The sequence below is a fragment of the Macrobrachium nipponense genome, chromosome 28 (genome assembly GCF_015104395.2).
Source record: "Macrobrachium nipponense isolate FS-2020 chromosome 28, ASM1510439v2, whole genome shotgun sequence".
Classification (NCBI taxonomy): domain Eukaryota; kingdom Metazoa; phylum Arthropoda; class Malacostraca; order Decapoda; family Palaemonidae; genus Macrobrachium; species Macrobrachium nipponense.
Window position 1 is genome coordinate 41217008 of NC_087217.1, and position 16695 is coordinate 41233702.

Here is a 16695-nt window from a genome sequence, read left to right on the forward strand (position 1 = left end):
TAATTATCCAGTAGCACTATTTGATATTTCTTTCTAATTAATACGCTGATTTCAATGACCTTATTGTAAGAGTATGTTTAGGTAAGTAATACATAATGCATGCCTTATTTATATATATATATATATATATATATATATATATATATATATATATATATATATACATTTATATATGTATAACAGAATCAGGAAAGTTAGGAACGTGATAAATCCATAAATAAAGATAAATGCCACGAAGGAAAAATAAACAAAGGAGTCTGCGAGATCTTTCGACTTAAGTCGAAAGATCTCGCAGACTCCTTTGTTTATTTTTCCTTCGTGGCATTTATCTTTATTTACATTTATATATATATATATACATATATATATATATATATATATATATATATATATATATATATATATATATATATATATAATACAGACACAGGCTTGGCCGACAGAAATTTTCTATTTAGGAAGTCCCAAAGTTTACGTCACTCTTGAGAGGGAATGCTACCTTGTTGAAAAGAAGTCAAATAGTACACGTATTCCTGCGTCTTACCTCTCTCGTCTTGTGGTAGTTGATCATCTGGTCGTCGTGATACCAAAAGACGTAGGCCGGAGGCTGCGTATTATCTCTCAGGACGCAGACGAGCCTTAAAGAGCTTCCTGTCGTCATGTACTTCTCTGGTCCGCCAAGAATTTCACTGGTTGCCTCTGTGGAGAGAAAATGACCTTTAAACGCGAAGTGAACGGAGGCAAATTTTGGTCTTAACAATGGTGTCAGTTCTCCGACTTCACGTTTCCTTGACTTTCAAAGATTAATTCGATGCAGAAAATAACCTTTTTGAACTATAAAAGGAAATTATGGAAGTTGACTTACAAAAAAATTTATGCCGTGTAATCTTTACTGTAAAAACATAGGCACTATCCTATGTAACCTTGGAGGAATAATAGTTTACTATCATTCCTCCAAGTATGTAACATATCTGATCAAGTGGATGGAGTCCGATTGGTTTACGACACTCAAATGCTGAATCAGTTAACCTTCCGATTTACTCTCTCTCTCTCTCTCTCTCTCTCTCTCTCTCTCTCTCCTCTCTCCATTCTTTTTAACGTCTAGCCCGAAGACTAAGTTGTTAATTTTTCGAAAATGTTTTTCTAGAAAAATCTTTCTTTATTATTATTATTATTATTATTATTATTATTATTATTATTATTATTATTATTATTATTATTATTAATAATTATTTTTTTATTTATTTATTTTTTTGCTCTATCACAGTCCTACAATTCGACTGGGTGGTATTTATAGTGTGGGGTTCCGGGTTGCATCCTGCCTCCTTAGGAGTCCATCACTTTTCTTACTACGTGCGCCGTTTCTAGGATCACACTCTTTTGCATGAGTCCTGGAGCTACTTCAGCCTCTAGTTTTTCTAGATTCCTTTTCAGGGATCTTGGGATCGTGGGATCTTGGGATCTAGTTTTTCTAGATTCCTTTTCAGATCTTGTTACTTATCCATTTTTTCCCTCTCTTTCTCTTCAACTCTTGTGTCCCATGGTATTGCGACATCAATGAGTGATGCTTTCTTCTCGACTTTGTCAATCAACGTCACGTCTGGTCTATTTGCACGTATCACCCTATCTGTTCCGATACCATAGTCCCAGAGGATATTTGCCTGATCGTTTTCTATCACCCCCTCAGGTTGGTGCTCGTACCACTTATTACTGCAAGGTAGTGATGTTTCTTGCACAGGCTCCAGTGGAGGGCTTTTGCCACTGAATCATGCCTCTTTTTGTACTGGTTCTGTGCAAGTGCCGGGCATTCACTTGCTATGTGATTCATGGTTTCATTTTTCGTATTGCACTTCCTACATATGGGAGAAATGTTATTAACGTCTATCGTTCTTTGAACATATCTGGTTCTTAGGGCCTGATCTTGTGCCGCTGTTATCATTCCTTCAGTTTCCTTCTTTAGCTCTCCCCTCTGTAGCCATTGCCATGTGTCATCGCTGGCTAGTTCTTTAGTCTGTCTCATGTATTGTCCGTGCATTGGTTTGTTGAGCCAGTCCTCTGTTCTGTTTGTCATTCTCCTGTCTCTGTATATTTCTGGGTCTTCGTCTACTTTTATTAGTCCTTCCCATGCACTCTTTAGCCACTCGTCTTCACTGGTTTTCAGATATTGCCCCAGTGCTCTGTTCTCGATGTTGACGCAGTCCTCTATACTTAGTAGTCCTCTCCCTCCTTCCTTTGGTGTTATGTATAGTCTGTCCGTATTTGCTCTTGGGTGTAGTGCTTTGTGTATTGTCATATGTTTCCTGGTTTTCTGATCTATGCTGCGAAGTTCTGCCTTCGTCCATTCCACTATTCCTGCGCTGTATCTGATTACTGGTACTGCCCATGTGTTTATGGCTTTTATCATATTTCCGGAGCTGAGTTTTAACTTCAGTATCGCCTTGAGTCTCTGCATATATTCTTTCCTGATCGTGTCCTTCATCTCTTGGTGTTTTATATTCCCTCCTTCCATTATTCCCAGGTATTTGTATCCAGTCTCATCTATGTGTTTGATGTTGCTCTCATCTGGTAGCTTTATCCCTTCAGTTCTGGTTACTTTGCCTTTTTGTATGTTGACTAAGGCACATTTTTCTATTCCAAACCCCATCCTAATGTTCCCAGATACAATCCTTACAGTCTGGATTAGGGTATCTATTTCCTTGATGCTCTTACCATACAGCTTGATGTCGTCCATGAACATCAGATGGTTGATTCTGTTGCCTCTTTTCTTGAGTTGGTACCCGGCATCCATCTTCTGTAGTACTTTTGTCATGGGAATCATGGCTAATACGAAGAGTAGTGGGGACAGTGAGTCGCCCTGGAAGATCCCTCTCCTGACATTAACCTCTGCTAGTCTTATTCCAGAGCTTGTAAGTATTGTATTCCAGTTGCGCATTGTATTTTTGAGGAAGCTGATGGTGTTTTCCTCTGCCCCATATATTTTCAGGCATTTTATTAGCCATGTGTGTGGTATCATGTCGAAGGCTGTCTATAGTCTATCCATGCCATGCTTAGGTTGGTTTTCCTTCTCCTACTGTTCTTCATTACCATTTTGTCTATCAGGAGCTGGTCTGTTGTGCCCCTACACTTCCTATTATTATTATTATTATTATTATTATTAATTATTATTATGATTATTATTATTATTATTATTATTATTAATTATTTAGATTATTATTATTATTATTATTATTATTATTATTATTATTATTATTATTGTGCAAATCCTGGCCCTGGAAAGGATATGCAAGAATTTAATTCTGGAAAAATTAAGTTTAAAATATAATTACTTGTGCTTCAGATGTCCTGCTTATAGGTGATATAATTACATATTTGGAATTTTTTGCTTCGCTATGACACAAACAATCGAAGACAGAATTACTATACAATCATTGATTTTTACTGTAGAAACAACAGACAAAAGATTGAGATGATTCGCCGACATTTTCAGTTCTACATCTGAAATTCACATTTCTTGCCTCCTGATACATTTAAAGTATATTTTGTCGTTTAACGTAGAAATGATTTGATTACTTATACATAAAAACTCTTCCTCTCTCTCTGTCTCTTTGTCTGTCAGTCGGTCAGTCAATCTGTCTGTCATTTTGTCTGTTTCTCTCCTCAGCAATCAGGTAGAGTGTATGAAGTGAAATTTTGATTGGCCTACCCAGAACGTGGAGGGTTGCAAACAGACTAATGGGAGGATGCGAAGAGATCTGGCACTCGTAGACGCCATCGTCCCTCACTTGCACATACCTTATGTGCAGCTGCCAATCCTGAGGGAGAAAATATGGAAGATATATCAGCAAAGGAGGTAAATACGTCTGCTAGAACTCTCACACCTTGTCTAATGTTTATAGTTGGACTTGCAAATCATTGTTAAATTTCGCACAAATGGGAAAGCAAAAAGAATATTACCCATTATTTGAATGTTTAACAATATATAGCCCACAATATTTCTCATGGGAGAGAATTAAGAACCACACGAAAATGAAGAAATTGGGCTATGATGCTGCCTTACATGTTCCTCGCTGCAGTAGACTATTTGAGAGTCTATTGCCACAGTTTCTCTCTAACGACCACTTAAGATTTTCTCGGTTGCCTAAATAATACCGAAATGTCTCCGTATATTTCTCTCTCTCTCTCTCTCTCTCTCTATATGTATACATATATATATATTATAGATATATAATATATATATATATATATATATATATATATAATATATATATAATATATATATATATATTTTTTTAAATTTTTTTAAAATAAATAAATTATATAAACAAAATAAATAATGAATGACATTGTCGCTTCTATAAAGTCGAAACTTTCAGTTATAACTTTATATATTTCAACTAAAATGGAGCGCAGTAGTAAATTATACTTGAAAGAAAAATAAATAATAATCAGTACATCACTCAGTTTTAGATTTTAGATGAAAGCAAAATGGCAAATAATTAAACACGAAATTAACATCAGAGAACAAAGCTACTAAGCAAAGTGGCACTCCCAGGAGAAAAAAGAAAACCGGAACAAAACAAAACCCACAAGTGAACATTTAAGAAAATTACATTATCCCTAAAGATAAAAAAAAGTATTTAACATTAATTCAGACACGCAAAAATTTCTGTATAAATTACAAAAAGTAAGAAAAAGAAAAACCTCGAAAGGATCTCTGATTTCTGATGTATGGAGGGAGAGGGAGACAGGGCAGAGAAGAAGAGACAGAGAAGAAGTGCGAGGTGTAGTGTGTGAAGATAGGCAGTGTTAAGTGACAATATTGAACTCAGTAAAATTCCCTCGTGCCTAATAGACTTGCAAAGAAAACGAAGTGCTTACAGAATAGTTGGTCTCGGTCCACTGCCAAATCCATTCCAGTTGCCTCCCTCAGGTCGATCACTACCTTAGAACTGTAGCCCCACTACAGTTAAAATGGGAAAACTTATGAGCCACAAAAATGTCGTCCGACCAACCTCCAACCGTTTGCGCAAGTGACCCTGGCACCTAGCGGTACCTGTGCCCCACACACAAGTTCCGTACTCGCGAACAATTGTTTTTACTTTATACAATACCAATCGAACCGTTCCGACGTCGAGTCCACTATACAATCTGTCAGTAATGTCTTCTCCGATGAGGAAATTAACGTTGCATATAGGAAATGCAAAGATCTGATACCAGAGAGCATTCTCAAGGAGCGACCCACGAAAAACCTGTCCTCTCACAAGAAAATATCGTATATCACTAAGTGGCTAAGGACCTGCTCGGTGGAAATCTACGCTGATGACCCTTACAATCTGCCTCCAAAGGGGCCCGCTGACCTAAGCCTACCTGCGGTGTACCACACGGCAGAAATGCCTTCGAAACAGCAAAATCCCTCTCAGAAACAATTGGAAAATACTCGGAAAAAATCGAGGAGACAAATGACAAATTCTCAAGAATCTGGGATGTGATCAAAAGGCTACAGGAATCCCTAGACAGTCTTAAAACTGTGGAATCAAATAATCTCGCACGGATCTGAGATGCGGTCAAAGGAGTGCAGGAAGCACTAGACAATCACACAAATAGGCACCAGAGTCCTTTGAATGCGCATTCAGTTTTTCCTCGCCTCCCAGCAACACGGGAGTGCCACCATCACATATAGACCGTTCTGAGGGGGCTGTTGGTCTCCCAACTTCTTCTCCCTCCCATGTGCCTCCGGTGGAAGATAGATCTCCGGTGATGAGTACCAGCCCTCGTGATTCTCCCCAGCCTATCTCTCCCCCCAACTCCCCATAATAGATGCAGATGAGAGCGATCATGTGGGGTCTGGTGGCTGGCAGATACAAACAAGCAGAAAGAAGAGGAGAACCTCTCGTTTGGTCGATGGACCGGAGGCCAACATTCGTGTTTCACCTTGCCCGGCACCTGAGAAGAGATGTCATGTAGTAATTCACAATCTGCGCTCATCAGTGATGCTAGACGCCATAGTTTCTCACGTTTCTCACTGGTTCTGACCCACTCATCTCTCACGAACTCCCATGCAAAAGTAAACATAAAGTGACTTACAGGATTACCTGCCTATTTCAACACCTCGACGTTCTCAAAGGCGAGCATTTCGGTCCTAATATATTAGTTTCAAGATGTAACCTAATCTGGGACCATCCACCCCCACGGGAACTTACTGACACCCCAACCAGTGTCATTTCCACCGCAAGTGCCAGTCAACAGCCCATGGCGAGTGACTGTCCACTCCCCTTGGCTAACCCCCCTTCCACCCAAATGATCAGCGCATTCATCTCCTATCTTCGTGAGTAGCCCTAGATACATTAAACATAATGTCTTGGAATATTTTTGGCCTCAAGCGGAACATTCCTCTCCTAAACATGTTCTGCAAAAACTTCAAAGGCATCATTGCATTGCAGGAAATGCTCCTCTGGCCACATGACCTTGTCATCTGCGATTCAATACATGAAGACTTCAGAACCTTCTCGACTTCATCGATACAAGTTACAGATCAAATCATAGCCGGTTGCCTGAAAGGGGGACTTTCTTTCCTGTGGCACAAATCGTTCGACAATATGATATAGGTGATGACCTACAGGAGTGACAGATTGCTGTGCTTCAAGTGACAGTAGGGAACTCTAAAATCCTAATAATGTTTATATGCCATGGCCCATGGGAAAATAACAATAATTTTGATCATTACTGCATGATCCTAGGAGAGTTACTCAGTATTATTCACTATTCTCCTGCTGATCATATTTGTATAATCGGGGACCTTAATTTTTACCCAACAAAACAATTTTATAATGAACTTACTCGCTTCTGTCAAAATCATCTATTGTTACCTGCAATATTTCGCTATGATCTTGCAATGGCTACGATCACATCCCATTACAGGTGTCATACAGTACCCCATCCCTCCCTACCGTGAACCCCCTATCTGACTGCCCACCAGCGGTAAACTGGGATTTTAAAAGCCAACAGAAAGCCAGATACTTTAGGGCGACCACAGAAACCAGGTTGCGGTCAATAGTTCAACCGGCAGACGCCTTACTTTGTACTAACACAAATTGTAGAAATGATCACCACAGGAGGGATCTGAATGAATTCTATTCGAACATAATCTCCCCTATGCTTGCTTCAGGCAGGGCTGCCTATAGATTTCGTCAACATAATTCTCGTAATATACCTGGATGGAATGACTTGGTTAAAGATCTTTATACATGCTCACGAGAAAAGTTTTTACTGTGGAAGCAAAATGGTAGCCGGAGGGAAGGACACCCTGCATTACTAATGAGACAGACGAGAGCGCAATTCAAACTTGCTCTTAAGCACTACAGATTAAATGAAAAACAACTAAGAGCCGATGCAATGTCTAGAAACTTAGAATCTGGTGATTATCCTCGTCTTTGGAAAGATATCCAGTCCTTAAATCGAAAACTAAAAAGCTATCACAGAGAGTAGGGGAAGCAGTCGGAGACGAGGCTATGTGGGGCGATCACTTCAACAATATCCTGAATTGCATAAATGATCAAGATTCCCGAAATGATGTAGATAACCTCCTTACTGACAACATTCAATTTCATTTTGCAGACCGTATTATGCCAGGGAACATCAGCGGTGCCATAAGCAGCCTACCTAATAATAAATCGCCCGGTTGTGATGGTCTTTCCGCAGAGGCTTTCAAATTCTGCCATCTGGTAATTTACATTTTGCTGGCTGCCCTATTCAATGCGTGCATAATTCAAGAGTTTCTTCCAGACTCCCTACTCTTAGTTCACTTGATACCATTAATCAAAAACAAGCTAAAGGATGCAGCTGACCCTGGCAACTACCGGCCGATTGCAATCACAACGATCGCATCGAAGAAGTATCTTCGATGCGGTTCTTCTAGTGAGAGACTTCTCCTTTTTCTACACACACCACTGAAAAATAGTTCGGGTTTAAAGCAAACCACTCAACTGACACCTGCATCTACATACTGAAAGAATTGCTGAACTACTACCTATCATCAGCCTCTCCTGTTTTCCTTTGTTTTGTAGATATGAGAAAAGCATTTGACAGAGTAAACTACCTGAAGCTCTTCCTAAAGCTACATGAAAGAGGCACACCCCTATATCTAATTGGCATTTTACATTGCTGGTTCTCCACACACCAATTCTGTGTCAAATGGGGTAATGTATTATCGCACACCTTTGGCTCCCTAAACGGGCTTCGGCAAGGGAGCATTCTCTTTCCATACTTGTTTAATATGTACACATATGCCTTGAATGTCAAACTGAACTCACTCCCAATCGGATGCACTGTCAATGAAACAACTATAAACAACCTCTGTTACGCCGATGGTATGGTTCTGATTTCCCCATCAGTGCAAGTTCTCCAACGACTCGTCAACACCTGCCGCCAATATGCAGAAGAATTTGATATAATTTACAACGAAACCAAGACCCAGTGCTTGTCGCTTCTCCCGAGATCGCTCAAGCATATTGCAGAATCACAAATTTTCCTCGGAAACCATCGGCTGGAATTTGTGCACGAATTTCCGCATTTGGGTCACATTATCACAGACGACCTAAAAGATACGGCAGACATTGAACAGAGGCGTCGTAATCTATATGCAACTGGGAACATGGTTGCAAGGAGTTTTGCCTTCTGTCACCGAGATGTGAAATTGCTGTTCTTCCGCTCGTACTGCTACTATATTTATGGGTGTTCCCTCTGGACGAACTATACCCCGAGAGACCATGAGATGTATCACTGTTGTGCACAATGACATTTTGAGACGCCTCACAAACACTGTGGGAAAGATGGGAAAATGAGGCCTTTGTCCCCTAAAGGACTTAATCTCTGTATTGGCAAGATGTCATCTGCAGATTCTGTCATTATTATTATATTTATTGCTGATATTTTACTTTTTCATTATTACTGTTAAAGTTTTTGTACATTCAGTTTTCGTATTTAGCCCTCTGGACCTGACTACCGTAACCACCTAAGGTCTCTAGTTGAAATTTAAGTTATATAATCTGTGCACTAACTGTTATTCATTTTATTATCATGTCTCGTGTATCTAGATTGTGTATGTTACTGTCTGTATTTTGTATATTCCATGTATATGGCCCTGAGCTGAAATAAAGGATATTATTATTATTATATTATTATTATTATTATTATTATTATTATTATTATTATTATTATTATTATTACTATTATTAGCCCTAAAGATGGGATTTGTATCCCGAAATGTAGGCGATAGAAATAAATAAAGTTATAACTGAAAATGATGAGGTTTCTGTTGGCCATACTATTCCTAGTACACACACACATATTATATATATATATATATATATATATATATATATATATATATATATATATATATATATCTATATATATATATATATATATATACATATACCATTTAGCTTTTTTTCCGTTTCAATTGTGTAGTACCTGAACGGATGAGGCTGGCAGCCTCATACTCCCAGCAAATGACAGTACTATTTGGAGCTGATTGGATGGGATCTCTGGACCTAGCAAACATGACCACAGAAAGACACCACTCAACTGCTGTTCCTACTATTACAAATCACCATTATCATCGCTTCCATCGCAGTGTTATGCAAAGATCCTCTGTGAAACTCTGCTACTCACATCTCCCCAGTGCTTTATCCACCATAAATCACTCATCTCTAGCTTCGATTCCCATAGTTCTCATCCAGTAGATCTGGGGCTTCCAACTTTCCTGGGTCACACGACCCCTACTTCTCCCATCTACATATAGAACTTCAGTAATTTCCCTCATGGTATCATTTCCAACTTTATCCTACCATCTGACTCCTAACATTCTTTTCAATTTCAAAGCTAATATTCTTAAACTTACAAAGACTTTTAGGTATAGTTTTATTGTTATACCATGATTTATTCTTTATAATAATACAGATCGTACTAAACCTATGTGTATTCTTACTCCATAAGCAATTTCAGCCTATTTGACTTCCAAATCTTATTCAGTCTGATCAGTGTTTTATTTTCCATTATTGAAAGATTTAACTTCATTCATCATTCCTCTATTTAAGGTTATTTCACCTCTTTAGGAATACTTTATCCTCATTACTATGGGTTTTCTTAGGTTTATTTTAAGAAAGGAAACCCTCTACAGAGAGAGAGAGAGAGAGAGAGAGAGAGAGAGAGAGAGAGAGAGAATAAAAAAAACCGACATAAAGGACCAAGCACAGAAATGTCTAACAACTGACCATTGCATAAAAGATTTCAGAATTAGGACATGGGAACCAAAAGAAATGTCTCCATGAGTCTATTAAGCAAGCTTTATCAATCTAGTGGCTCTTTAATGATAATACCACATCATCATCATATTCTAAGTCTTTCAGCTTTTTATCATTACTACAGCCCAAAGCTCTTCCACATCTCGTTCACTTTTTTCATAATAAAATTTATGAGAAGCGAAAACAGAAAAGGAAAAAAAACACCTTCCCTTGAAGCATGCAAATGTTTACTGCAAATTTACTTGAAAACAGCCCATCAACATTGACTTTGCGTTGACTTTGTTCATGTAAAATTTCAGTTAGAGTTCCATACTTAACCTGAATGCCAGAGTATGGCAAGACCTTCTGTAATTGATTTGTGGATGCTGTCTAATGCCTTTGCGCAATCAATAGAAGGGATTTTAAATTCATTACACCACTGCACAATATGTCGTAACACAAATATTCAATTTCTGGAAGTCTGGCCTCTTCTAAAACCAGCTTTTTCATCTCTAAGATTTTTATCAATTTCTTTCTCCAACCTACTGAGAATAAGTACAATGTTTCTAGATATTTGTTTGTAGTGTAGCCATAACTTCCATTTAAAAAAAAATTAGGCTTGGTTTTTCATCCTATATAATACAAAACAATCTGGTTAGTATATGAGTTCTCATTTCAGTTCCAAATGAAATCTGGTGTTTGTATCAATCCTACTTCAAAAGCTGTGAATTCATTCATAATTACATTGAAGACTTTATTAGCTTTTGGTAGGTCATTCGAATGATATCCCTTGATATCTGTTCTTTATGCCCACACGAAAATGTTCGGATCATTATCTTTTTTCCTCTGATGTTATTAACCTATCACTCCCTTTGACAAGCATGTTCCTCTTTTCCTGTCACCCATCGATATTTTATTAACTATTCTGAATACATGGTTTTGTCAACAACTTCCGTCTGTATGTCCAAATATTCTCTTATATCTTCTAAATCTTCCTTTAAATAAGTACATAGCACGTTTAACTTTGTTTTTCATTTTCCTGAAGTTTGCCTCCTTGTATCTTTTGTTTTTTGCTCTTTATAGATCAAGGATAGAGATGAAAACATATTATAATAGGGATGAAGATATTAAGAAGAGATGGAGAGAGTATTTTGAACAACTTCTAAATACTGAAAATGAGAGACAGGAGACAGGGGAAGTACAGAGGGGGGAGGGACAGTGATGGAGATACAGGATAGAGAAGTGAAGAGAGCTAAGTAAAATGAAGAATGGTAAAGCACCAGGTCCATCAGGGTTTCAAATATATGGGAAGAGGAAGAAATGCCAAGGGACTGGGAGGAGAGTCTAATGGTATATATATATATATATATATATATATATATATATATATATATATATATATATATATACAGAAGGAGAAGGGAGATGTCATGGATCGTGGTAACTATAGGGGATTTAAACTAACAGAACATGGATTGAAAGTTTTAGAGAGGATACTGGATGAGAGATTAAGAGAGATTGTAAAGATCAGGAAACAGCAGTATGAATTCACGAGAGAAAGAGGGACGGTGGATGCCATCTTCATAGTAAGACTGCTACAGGAAAAGAGTTCTAGAGGGAAACAGCAGTTCGGGAAACAGAAGACTTTAAAGTTAGCGTTGGATTACACCAGGGGTCAGCATTAAGCTCATTTTGTTTGTGCTGGTCATGGATGTGTTAAGAAGAGACCTACAGAGAAGGATTGGAGAGTGGCAGGAGTGGCTTGAAGGTGAACTTGAATAAAACAGAGGTTCTGGTTAGCAGTAGGGAAGATAGAGACAGAATATTAATACACGAAAGAAGAGGCTCGATTAAGAGGTGGAGAAGTATAAATACTCAGGATCTACTTTAAACCAAGAGGGAGGATGTGAGGCTGAATTTGACAGTAGGATAAAAGTGGCGTGGGGGAAGTGGAGAGAGATAGCTGGAGTAGTATGAGATAAGAAAATGTCAATCAAGATAAAAACCAAGATCTATAGCACACTGATATGACCAGTGTTAATGTATGGATCAGAAACATGGAGTCTAAGAAGAAAAGAGAAAGTAAAGCTTGAGAGAAGAGCAGGCTTAGTAAAAATTACAGAGGTGATAAGAAACTCACGACTGAGATGGTATGGGAGTGTGTTAAGGATGGATGACAAGGAGGGAGTGAAGAGGACTTGGGAGGAACCTGTTAAAGGAAGAAGATCGAGAGGGAGACGGAGAATTAGATGGCGAGATAAAGTGAAGGAAGATATGGAGAGAAGATGTTTGGTGGAGGATGATGTCTTTGATAGAATGCAGTGGAGAAGGCGCATCGGGCAACCGACCCCTTAATGTATAAGGATAACGATGGGAAAGAAGAAGATTAGGAGTATGTTAGTATAATGAGCCTATTCAGAATCAGAGCTCTGACGGTAAACACCTAAGAAGTCAATGAATTAATTCGTTCAATAAACAAGTGAAATTTGTCTCATTTCTGAAATTTCACAAAACTGATGTTGTGATGTTGTATAAGCTCAATATTAAAACGTCAGAGATTTAACGTATGTATTAGTAAGTTATGATTTTCTTTTAACTCTTGCACTGATTTGAAACACAGAACTCGGATTTTCATTAAAAAGTGTCCCAATATCGAGGTTTTGAACCAGGAAATGGAAGGTGGGCACCAAGTTCCAGGTGTTGAAATGAGATCTGGGATATTATTGTTCATTCGCTGAATGCGTGAGTGCCATCTAGAACAAACAAGAGAAAGAACAGAATGTATATGTTCTTCGAAGTAAGGCGTTACATATTTCAGTTGAGGAACAACTGTGGAAACCTGCTGGTCGGAGATTCCAGTCATTTCTATGAATCCCTTTCTCGCCGAGAAAAGGATTCAAAGAAGTTCTTTTACAGTCGAAAGCTTGAAGGTGCTTGTTAGCACAAATAGTTGAAAAATGTAACCAAAGTTTAACCAAAAATTACCAAATTGTGCTTTTATTAGTTATTACTGGTTAAGACTAGACAGGATGTGAAAAGTCTCTTTAATCATATAATTTCTGGGAAACAGTACCTACCAGATTTCCAGATCAAAATGTGGTTTTAGTCAAATTTTAATATAAAAAAATGAAGGTTGGAAGGGGTTTGTGGGTTAAAGAAATTGAAGAGAATTTCAGGTTAGTTTAGAGATATAGTGTGCAAGATATAGTGTTCAGATGAAATGACATAAAAAATGAACTTGTAAGGGAATTATCTGCGAGTGATGATAAAAGAGATTGGAAGATGAAGAGGTGTCGACACATCTATCAGGAAAAAAGAGAACGTGAATTCAAATATTTTTAGAATAATAAATAAAGATGGAGATCTCAGCTATTGTACAGGTTTATAAGATTATGTTAATTTTGGTTTAAATTCATCAAGATAGATAACTTGAAATGTGTTTGATTAAACTGGATACAGAAGATGTAAGAATTCTATCGAAGAAAGGGACGGAAGACGAAATATGTGCAACAATTAAACCATTAACTACTGGAGCCCCAAGGGAAGGATGGTTTCCCCATAGAGTTTCCCAATGTTTTGGGCACCATTGAAACCTCATCTTGTACCAGTTGTCGGAATTCAGAACTTGCAGGGAACTAGAGGCTTCTATCACGTCTTACATAGATTATAAAACATGTGCCAGGGTTTCAGCAAATCGACATGAAGTTGGCACTGATCAAGGGTGCAATTAGCCTATCTTTATGACGAAAAGATTGGCTAGACAGGCTGTACTTTGTCCATACTATAATATGTAATATTTCAAGAGCCCTTTTATTTAACAATTAGTAAGAAGACCGTTCCTCCTAGATAGTCAGAGGAGATATATCTCAAGATTCACGAGTCTCAGATGACAAATAATTTGCATTTTTTTATCTAGAGGTTACGAAATAAACTGAATATTTCTATTTGCGGTTATGCTCGTGATTCTGTGAATATTGTTACCAGTGACATAGTAATACTAGAATGTATAAATGTATTTAATGAACTCGAAAATGAGTAAGGTGCAATTTTGAATAAAAGCAGAACTTCGGGTTTAGGTGCTGGGAATGGGACAAAGAGGACAGTGTTGGGTATAAATTTCCTCAAGATTTTTGTCAAATTTTAGGAGTCCATTACGGTAATAGTTATCAGAGAAGTGTTGGTTTAAATTGATCTGATCTGAAAAACAAGGTCAATTAAGTCGTGGGTATCTTCCAGAATAGGAAATTAACAATATTTCAAAGATCTCTTGTCATGAACGATTAGATCTTAGAAAATTCATAGTATTCTCGTATATCACACACACACACACACACACACACACATATATATATATATATATATATATATATATATATATATATATATATATATGTGTGTGTGTGTGTGTGTGTGTGTCACACACACAATATATATATATATATATATATATATATATATATATATATATATATATATATATATATATATATATATATGTGTGTGTGTGTGTGTGTGTGTGTGTCTCACACACACAATATTATAATATATATATATATATATATATATATATATATATATATATTACATATATGTGTGTGTGTGTGAGTGTGTGTGTCCAAATGACTATGCACATAGAATTGGATTCAGAGATGTTTATTTAAATACTTCTGGAATAGCGGTTGAGAACCTGTTGCCATGACAGTCATTTGTTTCCAGACATTGCAAGACAGGCGGAATTTTGGAAGTGTCAATCATGGGCCATAATGTTCCTTACCCTACTAAGGAGCAAAATAAATAAGTGTTTGGTGTATGAAATAATCTGCTTCTGTTCTAAAATCAGAGCAAACTTTCTTTTTGAACCTGAAATTAATTCTAGAGATAATACGATTTCTATCCCACTTTACTATAGATTTTATATTCACAAGAGCGTTCATTGCTTTAGAAATGATCTGAATGTTTCAATGAAAGAGATTTAGAGGTTGCTTATGGACTGCATAGATTATGAACCCAGAAGTATATTAACAATAATTATATTGACAAGAACAGAAGGAGAGCGCCTTTTACAGTAGATAAATTCATGAAATGTGTCATACGAATGAGGAACACAGCATAACTGCCCTTTTTGTAGAGCTGCAGAGAGTAATGTTTTTTATATATTATTGTTCCTTGTTTAAGAAAAGTCTTGGTTCAAATCGCTTTCCAGAAAGAGTCGCGAGGCCAGATCAAAAGTTTACCAAGATTACTTGAATCTGAGTTCGAAAATGTAAAAAATAAAAAAAAGTAAACAAAAAAAAAGTAAAAAAAAAAGGAAAAAAAAGAAGAAAAGAAAAGAAAAGACGACAGTTAAGTATATTTTAGTTTAAGCAGATCATTGAACTGATTAACAGCTTTCCTAGAGCTAGCATGAAGGATTAGATATTTCTACGTGGCTAGGCACCAATTAGTTACCTAGCAACAGGACCTACTGCATATTGTATAGAGAAATTAATTTCTAATCACCAGAAACAAATTCCTCTGATTCCATGTTGGCAGAGTGGGAAATCGAACTCGGGACTACCGAATCGTTATGCGAGTATGTAAACCTCTCGAACAACGAGGAACTAATAACGGCAGTAATTCTATCATCGAATTTTTTAAAAGGATTGTTGTACGGACGCTTTTTGGCTCTACAATCTACAAATCAGATTTTATTGTTATATATATATATATATATATATATATATATATATATATACTGATATATATATCTACACACATACAAACATACACACACACACACACACACACACACACACATATATATATATATATATATGTGTGTGTATATATATATATATATATATATTATATATATATATATATATATTATATATATATATATATATACATATAATAGAATTTCCCAAAGAAATGTAATCTTACGTAAAACATTAAAATATAAAATGACTACACTCATTCCAAAAGAATGCATCAACAATATAATGTTAGATACTGAATAGTATGTATTGTTAGAAATTTTTGTCTTTGATATTGTGGTAATCACTAAATAGACATTTCGTGGACAGTGATGAATTTCTGGAAATGTTTAGTAAATAAGCAGAAAAGTAGAAGACACAATGCCGTAACACCAAAGTTTTAAGAAACGAATTCTCTTGATCTTATGAATGGGTAAAACGTGCAAATGAAACTAATGTCTTTGTGACTGACTTGACTATAATGGTACCAGTAAAGAAACATTCTGAAAAACTAGGAAAAGGTAACGATCGAGATAAATAGAATGTCATCCATGTTAGATCAGTTAATACTAAAGCCAAATCAGACAGGCATATCATGAAGCCCCACTGATTCCCATTGTTAAAATGGGGAGCATTGACCACAAACTCTTGTATCTTCAAATTCATGTCTTGCAAAG

At 36.8% G+C, this 16695-nt stretch overlaps 1 protein-coding gene across 2 annotated transcripts in view; it reads right to left on the reverse strand.

The window, feature by feature from the left end:
- Positions 1-16695, reverse strand: part of LOC135201686 (lachesin-like) — a 494533-nt gene that overhangs the window by 153050 nt on the left and 324788 nt on the right. For both annotated transcript variants that reach the window (XM_064230822.1, XM_064230821.1), the window contains exons 5-6: positions 3704-3812; positions 545-699 (exon numbers count right to left, since the gene is read on the reverse strand). In XM_064230822.1, coding sequence (XP_064086892.1) covers positions 545-699; positions 3704-3812 — 264 coding nt within the window. The remainder of the gene's footprint in view (positions 1-544; positions 700-3703; positions 3813-16695) is intronic.